An 18,498-nucleotide genomic window follows, 5' to 3' on the forward strand; every position below is an offset into this window, starting at 1 on the left:
CTTAACACCCATCGTGTAAACTAATTGACAACAAAGGGCACTAGATGACTATTTGAGATGTCACATCCGTAACGAGATACTTGTTAATAAGATTTCGAAGTGACAGATTTCCTTACTTAATTTAAATGTCCAGAAATGTAAAATCGTGCAGTTCGTAACAGGAAATCACGGAATATCGTAGAACTACAATATTAGTGAGTCACGACCTAAATCCGTCAATAAATACGTGGGTTTAAGAACGCAATGTTTCAATTCTACAAATCAATATACTGTGAAATCTAATAATGAGGTAGGCTTATTCATAGATAATGCCGGTGGCAGATCTAGGTTCATTAGTGGAATAGTAGCAAGATTTAATCACTCTAGAAAAGTGGTCGATTGCAACCCATAGTAGAATATTGCTCAAGTGTGAGGGACTCGTATAAAATGGCACTAACAGGGAATATTAACACTATAGGAAGAACGGAAACACAGCGCAGGCTGTTCCGGCCGATGGGAGAGTCTCGTGGACATGCTCAAGAAACGGAGCTGGCATAGACTTGATGCAGTGACAAACTATTCCGAGAAAGCGTATTTACAAAGTTTCAAGAAGCTGAGAATGTACTAGAACCCACTACGTATCACTACCGCAGGAATCTCGGGATATCAGATAAGCTACAACATGCAAAGAGGCGTTTAAACATTCTTCCCGCACTCCATACGTAAATGGAACGAGGAGAAGTCTTGATAAGTGGTACACATGGGAAGTACCCTCTGACTTGCATCTCACAGTGGTTTGCCGAGTATGGATGTTGGTGGCTCTGATAATGGCTCGTAAGAGTAGAAACCGGTAAGCTGTCATAGGTGCACAAAATGCGATAAAGGCAATTATGATTAAATCCTCGCTTTTCTGTCGGTGTGCCGATTGTATCCTCACGCACGCCCAGCTCTCACGCGGTGTGTTCGCGGCACGTTAGTCACGAAGCCGCGCTTCAGCCAAGCCGAGGGCCGACCGGCGCTGGCCACGGGCGACGCTTTGATTGGTCGACCGGCCGGCGGCGTCCTCTAATTGAAGCCGCTTCCGCTCTTTTGTCGCGCGCTCGCCGCCAGGTGTAATTGCAGTTTGCGACGGCTGACCAGCACACAGATTCTGCTCACGTTCGCTGCAGTCCGCTCTTTCAACGCCTCCTCCAGTCGGCAGCAGTCTGTGGTACTTCTCCCGAATACAAGCCCGAAAGTGCTCCAGCATTCTGGCGTACACCCACACCCTCCGACACTGATGGGGTTGTCTTTCGCTCCTATGAGCCTCTATAAAAAGAGGATACCGCATTTACTCTACGTTTATCTGTCGCATACATCCAAATTTCTTTCCCTCCCTACAACTTTATCCTTTACGTGACGTCCATTCCTGGATTGGTACGAATGCAACATCTTGTGCTACCAACATGTTCCAAAATACCACGCCTAAAAACGGAATTTTTCCGGGGTTCATACCTCGGGTTCCATTTGTGGTAGAGAGATAGGGTCAAGTGTCTTGGCTAGTAGGCCTTGGGCTAGGGAGCATTCGTATACCAAACGGAAGGATCGTCTTCCTGTAGCTATCCTGCAGTTCAGAGTCAAAGTCTGAATGTTACAAAATTCCTCAGGCGCACCTTAACAGGCTTATGGATACAAAATTTAGCTCATGGCAGTTCCTGAGAGAACCCGAAAAAAAGCGTTTCTAGTGGGTGCGAGAGAGCTCAGTTAGACTGTAGCTATGTTATCAGTGAACATTATACATGTTTACACCTACATGATTTCTCAGAGGAAATCATGTAGGTGTAAACATGTATAATGTTATACTGATAACTGATGTTATACTGATAACTGATAACTGTAGCTATGTTATCAGTGAACATTATACATGTTTACACCTACATGATTTCCTCTGAGAAATCATGTAGGTGTAAACATGTATAATGTTCACTGATAACATAGCTACAGTCAATGAAAGTTAGAAAGCATTACAGAATATGGATTGAGGGTGTACCACAGAAAGACGAAAGTAGTGAGGAGAAACATAAATGAAATTAGCAATTAACATTAAAACTGGGGAGAACGTAGTAGATGAAGTGGAGGAATTTTTTTGCCCTGGAGGCAAAGTAACGGCTGAAGGACGAAGAAAGGTTTGGAAATAGGCCATTCCCTGCTAAAACAAGAACATCGGTCCTAATTTGTAGAAAGTTTTTTGTGAATATTTAAGTTTGGTGTACAACATTGTTTGGAAGTGAATCATGAACTGCGGCGAAACCCAAAAACAAGAGAATCGGTTTTTAAAAATTGATATTACAGGGGAATGCTGAAAAATTAGGCATACTAATAAGGTAGGAAGTGAGGAGGCTGGAGAGGAAAGAAGTATTTGGAAAACACTGACTAGAGCAAGAGACAGGATGATAGGGTACGTATTAAGACACCAGCGGGCATATTCTGCTATCGGAGCACGAAAATGGCGAATACGTTCCTTTTTAAAAGATTCTGACTGAAAAGTCAGAACCACTCACTCCCACAAGGTCTCCTAACTGAGCTCTCTCGCACCCACATATGCGTTCAGCAGAAGTTTCATAGAATTACTTTAATACTGTTTCTCTACTGTTCGATTCTCGAATTAAACTTAGGAAAAATGAACGTGTAAAACTTTCCTTACGAGCTCTAATTTCTCTTATTTCTTTACGAGCGACATTTCTCCCTATGTTGGTGGGAGTCAACAAATTTTTGGCATCACTAGCAGGCAGATGGTGACTGAAATTTCGTGAAAACAAAAAACGCTTTTATTTAAGCGACAGTTGTCCCAACTCGCTTGCCATGTCCGTATCATTTTTTCCCCATTTCGCGATAACAAAATAACGAGCAGCCCTTCTCTGAGTTTTTTCGATGTGTTCCGTCAATTATTTCTGACAAGTATCTCACACTGTATAGCATTAATCTAGAAGATGATGTACAAGTATAGCGCAGGCACAGAAGTAAGTCTTCTAAGTATTCTGTCAATAAACTGCAGACTTTGGTTCGTTATCCTAAATATTTTCTGTGGAATTATTACTTTTGCAATTGTAACTGCTATGTATTTGGTTCAATTTACAATCTTCAAATTTATGTCTTATTTATCGTGTAATCGAAATTTAACAGAAATTTTGTAGTAATTACGTGAGGACCACGCACTTTTTATTCGTCTGGTCAATTGCCACTTTTCACACCATGCGGACATTTTGCCTAAATAATTTTGCAATTTGATATGATTTTCTTATTATTTTAACAAACGGTAAACGACAGCATCGTCTGCAATCAACCTAACAAGGCTTCTAAGATTGTCAGATCGTTGACATCTATTCGCTTATTTTGATGGAACTCTTGAGTCTTTCCTGTACTCCAATCATTTCTTTTTTGGTGTGTGGGTTGTGTGATGGAGAAGAAAGACTGCGTTATTGTCATTTTAATCCGAGCACTTGCCATCAATTCTAAATATTCCGTCTTCTTTCTTGTAGATATTGTAGATTATCCTTCTTTACATATGCCTTATTTTTCCGGGAATTTCTATCTTTCACTATTTTTCGTTGTCTACCGCTTTTCCTGGGGCAACAAGTCCTACAGACGTTTGTTCATTTGTCTTACGTTTTTCCTCTATTAACATGTCGAACGCATGTGTAGCCGTAAACTTTCCTAAAGCTAATCTTATCTTCGTGTGACCGATTTTTAATGTTCTTTTATATTCTACGGAAATTTTTTTTGTCAGCAACTTAGGAGCATGTGATGTTAAGCTGATGGTGCGACCCGTCTAGTGTTTGTTTATCTCCCTCAGATGTGCCTGTTGCATTTTGAATTGCTCTAATAATGTGTCTTTCAAATACAATTTTGAATTACGTGTGTCGTAGTTTATCTGTTGACACGATGAAAGTTTTCCCATGCGGTATACAGGATACGAATAGTGGAAGGCTGAAACCTCTTTTCTTATTAGTATTTTCGGGCACAGTCTACGCACGATGTTCTGTGGCGAAATGCAGCTTCATTATCTGACAAGATGCATACAGTAACGCTATTTTGACAACTTTTTACACAGTTTGTAGCAGATGTTAGGCAGTGTAACGCCTGTGTAACTGCCACAGTCCTTCTTACAATGTGTACGTAAATATTGGTCTGTCTGTAGCTTAAAACTCTGTGCAGCGGACGCTGACTCGATTCCAAAACCCTTGCCAATCGCAGTCAAATTCTTTGAATTATCAACGCCTGGAAACCTCAGTTGCTGGAGAATAAGCTCAAAAGGCGAAGGTTCTGGTTCGAATTCGAGTCGGGCGCAAAGTTTTCATCTGCTCGGGAGCTTTTAATTAGCAGACATACAGGGTGTAACAGGTTCAAGTGTAGATATTTCTGTTGGTGACTGAGGACTGTCTACTGAACGACATTACATCAGCAGACTAATAATTAAAACATTAAGGAGTAGCGAGTTTTTAGTTTGATTGATAGCTATATGTGGCAGGAGCAAACCATTACAGCTTTATTTCCCCTGGGCAGCATTCAGTTGTTGAAATGTAACACTTGGACACAAAACGACTTTTCCATACCGAAAGGCGTAGTCCACTTAGTGGTGCAGTTATGGCCATGCAGAAAACATCAGGTCATGAAGTTTTTCGCGTGTTTGTGGGGAGATGTTCAATACAGAGAAAAATCATCTAAGGCACTTGTGCGTATGTGTGTGTGTGTGTGTGTGTGTGTGTGTGTTTTAAGATAGCCCATACAAAAATATGTGTACTCACACCAGTTACACCACAGTTCTCCATACTCTTCTGGTTTATGTACCATTTTCTTATTAAATATAGTATGCAGAAGGTCTTGAAATATATCACTGATGAAAAGCTCATTGGCTCCCAGTCAGATGGTAGTGTTCTGAAGATATATGAAACTGCATCCAGTGAAATTTGTTCCCAGACTCTGAATTTTTCGTCCTGTATTCGTGGAAACTAACTGTCCTTCGAGATGCCTCATCCACCGGAAATTCTTTGTTTGCCCTCAATGATATACTTTGCCACCCTGTCCGACCCGTTTTGGCTGGAGGTAGAGAAGCTCCAATGGTCGGCATAGCGTTCTTCAACATTCCCTCTTATATATACGCATATTGCATTGGTTCTAGTAGTTTTATTGTTCATATACTGCTTTTCTTCCTTTTGTAGTACGTACTCCCTCCTGAGAATAAAATTAATATTATGCATTATCACCTTAAAATTTTTATTGTTGTCCTATGATGAATACTCTGTGCAGTTAGGGAACATCTTACTTAAAATACAATTTTGTAATGCTCATTTACCTTCCACTTGATGATAATGACAATAATGTGGAGAATTATAATTGAACCGGCCGGTTTAGAAACAATGCATTTCCATAAATGTATATTTTTCAGGAAACATAAAAAACTATTTTTAAAAGAGAGTTCAACACATATCAGAAGTTGGTTCCTCCTTTGTAAAGAGTAGAGTTAGGTGAGTAATTTAACATACAGGTCCTAGCAGCAGGGTTGTGCAGTTTAATGTATCTTCCAACAGCCCAATAAAAATCATAGAATAATTAATTAATGAATTTGTTAATAAATAGTATTTTTGTGTGATGTATAGAGTCGAAATTCTTATGTTATACTTTAGGTATGTGACAGTGGATGTATCTGTTGCTTTTATCGAATGATTAATGTAAATTCACTTGTAGAGTTTTGTCCTTAATTATTATTCTGTTTTTAAACTCTTTGTATTGTGTGTTTGGTCAGTTGATGATGCTATCATTATGCAGACAGGCCTGAAGATGATGCAATGAATCGCCGAAACTGGTAGCCATATAATAAATAACATAGTAAGGGCGGCTGTAGGTGTTCCACTTTTTATATTATAGATATATCTTGTTCATTCTTTCTCTTGAAATGATTAAATCTAGCAAAGATGTTTGATGAAATTAATCAAAATTAGCAAAACGTGCTTTCTTACAACTGCATATCTCATCTGTTTTCCCTTCCGCAATTGTTCTTCTGGCATAGTTTATGTATTCACTAGCCTGAAGACGTGCTCTTTTTATCACCTCACTCTTGAATTCAGCTTCATTGCTCACCCCCCCCCCTCCCCTTCTATTGTTTTGTGAAGTTTTTCTTTATCACAGAACTTTAAATAAAACTACTTTCAACCGTCACTATGTAATCACATTATAACCAAAACCAAGAATGTTCCATTCTGTCTAAAAGACAGACAGCTTTTCAACAATGACAAACCTGATTAGTAGATTAAATGGATCACTTAGCGCTGCCAACAGAATAAACAGTGCTGCTATTATGATTAGTAACACCAGAACTCCAATAGTTACTTTGTTTATAAAAATGACACGAACTTACCAGGAACTATAAACATACACAGGTAGACGGAGATTACGTCGTTTCTATACAGAGCGCTGCGGCTACCCTTAAAGAGGGCGTGGACATAAATAAGTCTAGTTTTCATAAAATGCTGAATTATGTGTTTCTGAAATGACCGATTAGGTTATAAATGTTTTAGGTTTTGAAGTCACATACAGAGAACGTGCGCCAGTAGCGTTAGCAGTGGGAAGGGAAGCTATGTACTGCATGTGTCACATATATCTGTACACAGCCCTGGCCATTTAGTTATTGTGACAATAGACCTTATATGCATTTGATGCATTTCATGTATCATAATCTCACGTTATTGGTATGGACTGTATTTTACTTAAATTCATTTTAAGGTAAGACTTGTCAGGTAAAGTGAAACTATTTTTAAATTACGTGCCTATGATTTGGGTTTTATGTTTTCCATTGTAGTTTCTGAAAATTCAGTCCGAAGTAAAACTTTTACGACTATTTTCTTCACAAAATAAAAGGGAGCTAAACTGAAACATTTCTCACTCGGAAGACTTCCACAGCAGATGTATTTAAATTTTGTTTGTTTGAGCAAGTAAATTTCGAACACATCAGTCTGCTGTTTCTGGTGTAGTTCAACAAAAGGAAATAAAAGTTCTCCAGAAATTATTCTTAATAATGTGAAGAAAAATTCATCACAAAATTGTTCCTCAACGAAACGAAAATAGATTCTTGAGAGTTAGATTACGGTTCCTTGACCAATGAAAATTATGTTTTCAGAGTCCTATTTCACGAGCAGCACGACTTGTCCACGGCACAGAACAAGGCTCGCAGCAAATGTAGCGGGAGCCCTCCGGGTGGCAAAGGTGACGTCCAATTCGAGGCGATGTATAAGTGGTGATAGTACAACGTTCGATGGCTGGCCGAGATGAAACTGGTTCTAGCGGGTACCGCGCGGGTAGAAATACTCGCGTGGCGGAAGGTTACAAATATGGTTCAAATGGCTCTGAGCGCTGTGGGACTTAACATCTGAGGTCGTCAGTCCCCTAGAACTTAGAACTATTTAAACCTAACTAACCTAAGGACATTACACACATCCATGCCCGAGGCAGGATTCGAACCTGCGACCGTAGCGGTCGCTCGGTTCCAGGCTGATGCGCCCAGAACTGCTCGGTCACACCGGCCGGCGGATGGTTACATTTTTCCTAATGGGTATCGAAGTTATGGCGGATGCAGCAAGATGTGCATGTCTGGAGCCACCCCTGTTGTTATCTAATGCGCCCTCTGCTTGGTTACCGAGAGGCACTCTGGAGCTGAGCCGGATACCGAGACCAGCCAGAACACAGGGGTTGAGCTGACGATAATCCTCCAAGAATAGATGCGTTGCGAGTTGGCAGCTTCGAGGTCGAAGCCGAGAGAGATGCCAATAACCACTTCTCATTAAAAAACGTTTAGGCACTACAGTTGCTATTCGAGTACATCCAGTCCTCTTCTTCATTCTGCCACGTAAGAACTGTAGGCTGTTATACCTGCCACGGTCAGTTACAGAGTCTGTATATGTGGATTATCATACCTTTCCTTAAACTTTCCTGGGTGTGTTGAGATACTGCGACTTTTCGGTGAGTGTCATCATCTTCGCCAAAAGATCATTTGAATCACACTTGTGTCAAGGAGTCGATATATTAATTGTTTTCTGGATGCCACTTACGTGTTTCGTTGTGGAAAATATGTCGTATCGCAGGGTAAATATACTGATAAGTTCTATCATCATTGCCGTATGTCCGGGCAACACCTTGATTTTTTCGAAGTGATAGTTAAATCGTTGACTAACGTTGGTATACTTCACTGTTCGTCTTCTCATTAGCAGAAATCTGATGCTGTTACCACAATAATATAGTTGCGATAAGGAAAGGACGCAAACTTTCAGACTGTGGTGCCACTTCGCAAGGTACGTCGCTGTGCAGCAGACACCAGTCTGGGCGGCCGGTCAGACGCGCGACTCGTCGCAGCTGGTGCCCCTGTCGCAGCCGGCGAGGCAACCGGGCGTTGCAGCGGCCAATCTGCGCCGTGATCACCAGCCGCGATCCTAAATGGAGGAGCCACGATCGGCTTAGGGCGTTCGCCTGTGGCATTCTTTCCACGGTCCTCCCTCGTACGCACTGGCCGCGGCCAGATAAAGGTCTTAACTCGATACCTAACGAGGAAAGCCGGATCTCCGTCCAGTGCTCGGCACAGACTTATTTACCTGCAGGTGACAAGTATCTCAGGCCACCTGCTTCACGTAAAATTGCAGCTAAAAGTGCTTTACTATCCAGTTACGCCGTGCCAAATAAGATTTGTGTCCGAAGAGCAGTTCTAGTACAGTGTTCCATAATTTTCTTTTGTTTCTTCACTTTTAAATGAATGCCTTCCGTTCTTAGCGCAACCTTCAGCAGTGGGTGATTAGTCGATTGATGCTGCCTGCTTTTGTCAATTTCACTGCTTCAAGAGGTTACATTAATTCTCCTTCTCACTTCTGATACATCTGTGGCCAACTTTTAGTGAAAAAGCAGCAGCAGACAATTTCAGACTTCGTCAAAAAAGTGTATAACGGGCGAATATAAAGTTTCCGTTCGAAGGTTGAACAATCCAGAATCGGTGTGCCAAACATGCAAAATCGCCACGAATATTGAGGCAATCATCCCACCGACGCACCAGGTTTAAGACAGCCGTTTTGTAAAACATCGCGTCCTGCTAAGTGAAATAGTTTGTAACAGCCAGCTGCACATCCCAGTACTACAAGGCATCGTCGACATTTCAAGGTATTTTTCAAGGGACCGAAGGAGTGATAATCTCATGAGGAGAGATAAGGCGGGCGCTTACTGCTTGAGTTACCTACTTGAGTTGGTGTAACTTCTGCGCTTTATTTGCTATATGGGGACGTACATAATCGCAAAGCAGCGCCACACCACAATGGCAGTTTCCGGCGAACATGCTGCCCATACATATTCTTCATTCTCCGTTGGACATCTATTGGTGCTTCTCTTCCGGCAACCAAAAAAAGAATAACAGCACGCCGTTCCTGTTTGGGCCCATTTCCACAAATGCCGCACTAACCTCTTGCCTACATGTTGTTGTTGTGGTCTTCAGTCCTGAGACTGGTTTGATGCAGCTCTCCATGCTACTCTATCCTGTGCAAGCTTCTTCATCTCCCAGTACCTACCGCAACCTACATCCTTCTGAATCTGCTTAGTGTATTCATCTCTTGGTCTCCCTCTACGATTTTTACCCTCCACACTGCCCTCCAATGCTAAATTAGTGATCCCATGATGCCTCAGAACATGTCCTACCAAGCGGTCCCTTCTTCTAGTCAAGTTATGCCACACACTTCTCTTCTCCCCAATCCTATTCAATACCTCCTCATTAGTTACGTGATCTACCCACCTTATCTTCAGCATTCTTCTGTAGCACCACATTTCGAAAGCTTCTATTCTCTTCTTGTCCAAACTGGTTATCGTCCATGTTTCACTTCCATACATGGCTACACTCCATACAAATACTTTCAGAAACAACTTCCTGATACTTAAATCTATACTCGATGTTAACAAATTTCTCTTCTTCAGAAATGCTTTCCTTGCCATTGGCAGTCTACATTTTATATCCTCTCTACTTCGACCATCATCAGTTATTTTACTCCCTAAATAGCAAAACTCCTTTACTACTTTAAGTGTCTCATTTCCTAATCTAATCCCCTCAGCATCACCCGATTTAATTTGACTACATTCCATTATCCTCGTTTTGCTTTTGTTGATGTTCATCTTATATCCTCCTTTCAAGACACTGTCCATTCCGTTTAACTGCTCTTCCAAGTCCTTTGCTGTCTCTGAAAGAATAACAATGTCATCGGCGAACCTCAAAGTTTTTACTTCTCCATGAATTTTAATAGCTACTCCAATTTTTCTTTTGTTTCCTTTACTGCTTGCTCAATATACAGATTGAATAACATCGGGGAGAGGCTACAACACTGTCTCACTCCGTTCCCAACCACTGCTTCCCTTTTATGCCCCTCGACTCTTATAACTGCCATCTGGTTTCTGTACAAATTGTAAATAGCCTTTCGCTCCCTGTATAATACCCCTGCCACTTTTATAATTTGAAAGAGAGTATTCCAGTAAACATTGTCAAAAGCTTTCTCTAAGTCTACAAATGCTAGAAACGTAGGTTTGCCTTTCCTTAATCTTCCTTCTAAGATAAATCGTAAGGTCAGTATTGCCTCACGTGTTCCAACATTTCTACGGAATCCAAACTGATCTTCCCCGAGGTCGGCTTCTACCAGTTTTTCCATTCGTCAGTAAATAAATCTCGTTAGTATTTTGTAGCTGTGAATTATCAAACTGATAGTTCGGTAATTTTCACATCTGTCAACACCTGCTTTCTTTGGGATTGGAATTATTATATTCTTCTTGAAGTCTGAGGTTTATTTCGCCTGTCTCGTACATGTTGCTCACCAGATGGTAGAGTTTTGTCAGGACTGGCTCTCCCAACGCCGTCAGTAGTTCTAATGGAATATTGTCTACTCCCGGGTCCTTGTTTTGACTCAGGTCTTTCAGTGCTCTGTCAAACTCTTCACGCAGTATCGTATCTCCCATTTCATGTTCATCTACATCCTCTTCCATTTCCATAATATTGTCCTCAAGTACATCGCCCTTGTATAGACCCTCTATATACTCCTTCCACCTTTCTGCTTTCCCCTCTTTGCTTAGAACTGGGTTGCCATGTGAGCTCTTGATATTCATACAAGTGGCTCTCTTTTCTCCAAAGGTCTCTTTAATTTTCCTGTAGGCAGTATCTATCTTACCCCTAGTAAAGATAACCCTATACATCCTTACATTTGTCCTCTAGCCATCCCTGCTTAGCCATTTTGCACTTCCTGTCGATCTCACTTTTGAGACGTTTGTATTCCTTTTTGCCTGCTTCATTTACTGCGTTTTTATATTTTCTCCTTTCATCAATTAAATTCAATATTTCTTCAGTTACAAGGATTTCTACTAGCCTTCGTCTTTTTACCTACTTGATCCTCTGCTGCCTTCACTACTTCATCCCTCAGAGCTACCCATTCGTCTTTTACTGTATTTCTTTCCCCCATTCCAGTCAATTGTTCCCTTATGCTCTCCCTGAAACTCTCTACAACCTCTCGTTCTTTCAGTTTATCCAGGTCCCATCTCCTTAAATTCCCACCTTTTTGCTGTTTCTTCAGTTTCAATCTGCAGTTCATAACCAATAGATTGTGGTCAGAATCCACATCTGCCCCTCGAAATGTCTTACAATTTAAAACCTGGTTCCTAAATCTCTGTCTTACCATTATATAATCTATCTGATACCTTTTAGTATCTCCAGGATTCTTCCAGGTATACAACCTTCTTTTATGATTCTTGAACCAAGTGTTAGCTATGATTAAGTTATTCTCTGTGCAAAATTCTACAAGGCGGCTTCCTCTTTCATTTCTTCCCCCCAATCCATATTCATCTACTATGTTTCCTTCTCTCCTTTTTCCTACTGACGAATTCCAGTCACCCATGACTATTAAATTTTCGTCTCCCTTCACTACCTGAATAATTTCTTTTACCTCGTCATACAATTCATCAATTTCTTCATCATCTGCAGAGCTAGTTGGCATATAAACTTGTACTACTGTAGTAGGCATGGGCCTTGTGTCTATCTTGGCCACAATAATGCGTTCACTATGCTGTTTGTAGTAGCTAACCCGCACTCCTATTTTTTATTCATTATTAAACCTACTCCTGCATTACCCCTTTTTGATTTTGTATTTATAAACCTGTAATCACCTGACCGAAAGTCTTGTTCCTCCTGCCACCGAACTTCACTAATTCCCACTATATCTAACTTTAACCTATCCATTTCCCTTTTTAAATTTTCTAACCTACCTGCCCGATTAAGGGATCTGACATTCCACGCTCCGATCCATAGAATGCCAGTTTGCTTTCTCCTGATAACGACGTCCTCTTGAGTAGTCCCCGCCCGGAGATCCGAATGGGGGACTATTTTACCTCCGGAATATTTTACCCAAGAGTACGCCATCATCATTTAATCATACAGTAAAGCTGCATGCCCTCGGGAAAAATTACGGCTGTAGTTTCCCCTTGCTTTCAGCCGTTCGCAGTACTAGCACAGCAAGGCCGTTTTGGTTAATGTTACAAGGCCAGATCAGTCAATCATCCAGACTGTTGCCCCTGCAACTACTGAAAAGGCTGCTGCCCCTCTTCAGGAACCACAGGTTTGTCTGGCCTCTCAACAGATACCCCTCCGTTGTGGTTGCACCTACGGTACGGCCATCTGTATCGCTGAGGCACGCAAGCCTCCCCACCAACGGCAAGGTCCATGGTTCATGGGGGAAGCTTGCCTACATGTCGGTGCTTATATATACACATCGGAGTCGCGCAACGTTGCATATACGCTGCTGCAGCGCCCCCTGACGGTAAATTTGGTGTTAATGTTGTAGAATAGGTCAAGTCATGGACCCCTCATTGAATGTGTTCAAGTGGTGAAGAAGGACCCCCTGTTTCCTATGTAAACTGGGGAAAATCTGCCACAACTTCTCATTATGACACAATTTATCACAACAATACGAGAAGATGCTAACGCATTCGAATATGTGGCAAGTACGTTAAAGCGGCTATTAGAAGTTAAGAAAAAACAAGCAACTTTTCGTTGGCCCTGGCGTTAGGAAATAAATAAAGACAATCATCTGAAGGAAAAATTAATGAAATTTAAAGATCGCCTTGTATATTCTTTGAAGGACTTGACACCAAGTTTCTTGGCCCCTTGAAACACATCGATTTGTAGTATATTGTCAGAAACGTGCTTGATAACTTTGAAACATCGGATGCCTCAATGAGCTTGAAGCTGCAGTTCCTGGACTTTCAGGAAGAATCTTCAGTTAGTGCACAGATGAAAGAGCAATGGATATTTGTGTGCTTCTTGAAGTACATAATGCTTATCATGGTAGTTGGAATGCCTCGTGTTATGCTATGCTTTTTAATAACGGTTTTTCGAATGTATATGTTTGGGATCAATTTCTAGTATCTTCTTCATTACTTTATGCAAAACCCTTATGTAATACAGGGAAACTCTTCTATTTCTGAACTTTGCGTATCAAAAAACATTAGTATCATCTAAAAATGGACAATAAAACAATTACAAAGTATGAATTTGTAGATCTATGTAATGAAACTCAAACACCGTACATGAAATTGTTGATTTCTAAGACGTCAGAATTCGGTCAATCGTGAAATCGAAACGTAATTTGTTTTCACTCCGTAATTTCATGGGCAGCACAGGACTTAGTAAATAACCAATCTTATTTCATCGCAACAAAGTACCACTGGTAAACTACAAATGCCTTTTCTGTCTCTCATCCATGAATTTTATACCTCCCTCAGTGGTAAACAGTTTCGCAAGTACTCTGATTTCTCTGTTAGAGAATTTTTCGTCTTACATAAAAGGTGAACCTGGTAAGCGTTCGTCTAGACAGCAGTGATAATCAGAATAATCAGCTCATTTCTCTTGCAGCCTATTGGTGGTAGCTACGAAAACATAATCAAATCCGAATAAAGTGTTTCAAGGTAAATACACTATACGAGAGCTAATAATAATAATGATATTTCCATGTAACAGTGACTAAGTACACTTTTCCGCGAGATTTCTAGTTCTGTCAGTTGAGATCTTACGTAGACACTTCTGGTGTGTTGCAGCCATTCTGTCGTCGCTGTGCACGGAGTTCCTGTCGGTGAACGTGTCAGCCATCCTGTACCTCATGAACTACGAGAAGTACGGCCGCAGCACGGCGTCCGCACAGTACTTCCTGCAGCTGGCTGGATACCTCGGCATCCCGGTCATCGCCTGGAATGCCGACAACTCCGGTCTCGAGCGGGTAAGTACCTCGCAATCACACCCATGCTCTACGTTGCCCAGCCCAGCTCTGCCGACTACAAAATGACCGTTGAATGTACTACTGCTTTCTTCAGTGGCTTTATGGATATTACTGCCATCGTCTGGGTGCGTCGTCTACATCTGGAGTGCAATAGGGTAGTGCCGTGAGGAATATGGTAGAGGGTACTTCTGACGCTTGTAGGTGTCTTTGGCCCCATGCTTGGAGAAGGCTCATTGGTTACTGTCGGAATATTCCCATTAGATCTCGATTGTATACACGAAGTTACGAGTGCGATCGCTATAAGCTCCAAGCTGATTCCATATTCCTAGATTTCCAGACTGCTTTTGACACCGTTCTTCGCAAGCGGTTAATATTCAAATGCGTACTTGACAAGCATACATCAGTTGCACGACTGTAATCAATATTCTTGTCACACGAGTAGCAATTTCGTAGTTATTAGCGGGTAGTCATCTAATGAAACCATAGTGGTACCCGGAGTTCCCCGAGATTTTTAGGACCTCTGTTGTTCTCAGTCTGTGCAAAGGATGTAGGAGACAATCTGCGCCGCTTTTTTCGTTGCTAACATATGATGCTATCGTTGACTCTCCAGTAAAGTTATCAGAAAATCAAAATGAATTGTAAAACAATTTAGATGGTGTATCACAATGTGCGAAAAGTGGCAAATGATCCCAGCCAATCAAAAGTGTGATCCGTTCCAATGAATCCTAAAAGAATTTCGTTAAACTATAGAGATTTTAATTAATAACAACGTAAATTGAAACCATCACATAGAAAGCTTACCAAAGACTGTATTTTATTGGGAGTACACTTAGAAGATGCAACGTATCTACTAAACAGGCTTCCTACACTACACTAGTCCATTCTCTTATGCAATAGTGTCCACGATAGGGGATCCTTATATTATAGCATCGACGGAAGACATCGACAAATTTCAAACAAAGTAAGCTAGATTCACGTTATTAAGAAAGAGGGGAGAATGAATCACGGATGTAGTAAGCAAGTTGGGGTGACAATAATTAAAATAAAGGCGATTTTCGTTGCTGCGAGGTATTTTCAAGAAATTTTCATCATTAACTTTCTCCTCCGAACGACAAAATACTTTGTTGATTCCCACCTACGTTAGGATAAATGACTGTCATAATAAAAAAAGAAAAGCCAGAGCTCGTGAGAAAATTTTTAGCTGTCTATTTCTTCCATATCCAGTAATCGTCACGTTGGTCTATAAACCGTCTGTCAAACGTGTAAATGTGAAGTGCAGAGTAATGTACACTGCAGTATTAACAAATTAAACACGCAGAAGACATGGTCGGATGCCAACGTATCTTCGTACGCATACCTACCATCGGCGGGTGCGCATACTATGAGCTGCGTTTCTCTCTGACATGTAGAACGATCACCAGAGTGCACTAGTACTGTTAGGAAACCTGGTAGAGCATACAATGGCCGTGAGCACTGTGTCAGATGTACGGTGCTCTTGTTAACAAATTGCGGGTCATATCCAAAATATCTCCATGTAGTGCAGTGGTCTAATTTTCCGAACAAGCCGAAGAAGATACCACTCATCGTCTAGTCCAGTGTTGCCCCTTTCACAGGTATGCGACATTTTAAACAAGTTCATTTAATGTTTGTTTTGAATATAGAAGTTCCACAGCGACATTTCATTTTCTTTTTATTTATGTTACGTTTCATGAAACTAAAGCCCCAACAATGCTTATGTCTGTTAAATACGAATTTTGTTGTTTATTTGCACAACGATTCTAATTTTTCTTAACGTAATCTGACTTCAAAAGGAGAGGTTAGTGACAGAGTCAGCGACATGTAATATTTATTATTGAGTACTGCAATCCATAGTTTTTTTTTCTTCAAAGAATGTCATGAACTGTCATCCACATTTGAAGAAGTGCCCTCTGGAGCATTCGAAAAATGTACTCTGTGCTACCTGCTATATGGTGATGAGCCCTGATTGAGTGCTCATGCTGATTATCTACGGAAAAAACGACTAAGTTGAGATTGTAGCTTGTATACCCACAATTTGAAATTTGTCAAATGTAGGTACATTTTTCTCGTAAACAGTTCGTGACAAGGTTATAAAATTGTAATGGCTGTTAGACGAAGGTTTTTGCTCCCTTGGCGTATTTATGCACAGAAGTAGGTTGTACAAGGTCCGTTCAAAAAAATTCTCAGAACGCTGCTAATTTCGCGCCTATGGTGTGTTGAGCGAGATCCGGTTGGCATCCCTGCACACGCCTGTGTTTAGTGTGTAGATGCGGGAAATTTCATTGTTGTATTTCTGTTAGTTATTGTTCAGTGCCGTGTTGATTATGTTGAGTACAACATTGTGACGCACAGTTTTCGAATTTAAAGATGCCAGAGATAGAGGAGCAATGCCTATACATTAAATTTTTCGTGAAAGTCAAGAAAACCTTTACAGAGACACACTAAATCATGCAGGAAGCCTACGGTGATGAGTGCTTAAGCTGTATTGTGTAACGAATGATTCACACTGTTTAAACATAGCCGGACGAAAATTAAAGATGTCCCTCGTTCATGGCGCCCTTCTACGTCTACCGACGACGCTCAGGTCAGGAACTTACAACGAAATTGTGCGTGACAATCGACGACTGAATGTCCGAGAGACTGGAAAAGAATGTAACATTCGGCGCCCTAGAATGCATCGTGTTGCCGCAAAGTTCGTCCCACGGCTCATGAGTCAAGACCAGAAAGACCTTCGCCTCGCAGTCTGTGAAGAGCTTTTTGGATCGCGCAAGTGAGAACGAGATGTTCCTTAAGAGAATCAAAACCGGTGATGAGACGTGGGTCTACGGTTATGATGGTGAGATCAAGGTTCAATCTTCACAAAGGGTCTGGAAAGGTTATCCGAGGCCAAAAAAAGCACGCTAGGTCGGGCCAAATATCAAAGCCGTACTGATAGTTTCCTTTGAAGGATTAGTTCATCATGAATTCGTACCAAAAAGACAAAGTGTTATTCGATGGTACTGACGGGACGTGTTGCGGCGCCTACGAGAAAATGTGAGAAGGAAACGGCCTGACAATTCGTGGTTGCTCTTGCATCACGATAATGCATCCGCACTATTGCACAAAAAACGAAATCGCTGTTGTGCCTCATCCTCCGTACTCCTCAGACCTAGCTCTGACGACGTTTTTTATTTCCGCAGTTGAAAACTCCGTTGAAAGCACGAAGATTTGCAACGATAGCCGAGATAAAAGCAATTTCGCAGACATCGCTTCGCGCGATACAGCAAGAGGAGTACCAACACTGCTTCCGGTAGTAGAAACGCCGTTGGGAGCGGTGTACGTTGTCGAGGAGAGTACTTTGAAGGAGACTTTGCTCGATTGGTAATTGGTAAAGGTAGAAAAGTTTTCTGGACAAAGTTCTGAAATTTTTTCAACAACTCAAAAAAAAAAAAAAAAAAAGTTCAAATGTGTGTGAAATCTTACGGGACTTAATTGCTAAGGTTATCAGTTCCTAATCTTACACACTACTTAAACCTAAATTATCCTAAGGACAAACACACATACCCATGCCCGAGGGAGGACTCGAACCTCCGCCGGGACCAGCCTCACTGTCCATGACTGCAGCGCCTAAGACCGCTCGGCTAATCCCGCGCGGCTTTTCAACAGCTCTCGTATAATTTCTTTTTAGTGAACTTTTTCCAAGTTGTACAAAAATTTCCAAATATTTCAGTTTTATTAATTCATAATTTGTAAAATATTAAATTTTCCGCCTCTAAAAAATGCATTAATAATGTTCTGCCCTGTTACTATAAATTTTTTAGACTTTACTGTATTATGATGGTTCGTTCCTGATAACAATGTACCTAAACATTAAAATAATAAAATCTCAGAGAACATGTTTTAAAGTTGAATGTAGTTTGTTACTCACCTTAGAACACCCAGGCACCATATCCCGGGTCATCTGAAGTCTCTTCTTCCTCCCTGGCCCTCCTAGTATTCCTTGACTGCGTCCTTGCCTTCTTACTTACCACAGTCACTTCGAAATTCACTTTCTTCACACGTGCGGCATCCAACTCGGAACAACCCATCACCATATTTTCCCCATGTTGTATGCCTAATGCGGGCCGGTGTGGCCGAGCGGCCATAGGCGCTTCAGTCTGGAACCGCGCGACCGCTACGGTCGCAGGTTAGAGTCCAGCCTCGGTCATGGATGTGTCTG

General features: G+C 41.3%; 1 protein-coding gene across 1 annotated transcript in view; it reads left to right on the top strand.

Annotated features, from left to right (window-relative positions):
• LOC126252565 (glutamate receptor ionotropic, NMDA 2B-like) overlaps positions 1–18,498 on the top strand; it is a 423,608-nt gene that overhangs the window by 86,444 nt on the left and 318,666 nt on the right. The window contains exon 2 of the mRNA XM_049953466.1: positions 14,104–14,282. Within this exon, the coding sequence (XP_049809423.1) occupies positions 14,104–14,282 (179 nt within the window). The remainder of the gene's footprint in view (positions 1–14,103; positions 14,283–18,498) is intronic.

The sequence above is a fragment of the Schistocerca nitens genome, chromosome 4, assembly GCF_023898315.1.
Source record: "Schistocerca nitens isolate TAMUIC-IGC-003100 chromosome 4, iqSchNite1.1, whole genome shotgun sequence".
NCBI lineage: Eukaryota > Metazoa > Arthropoda > Insecta > Orthoptera > Acrididae > Schistocerca > Schistocerca nitens.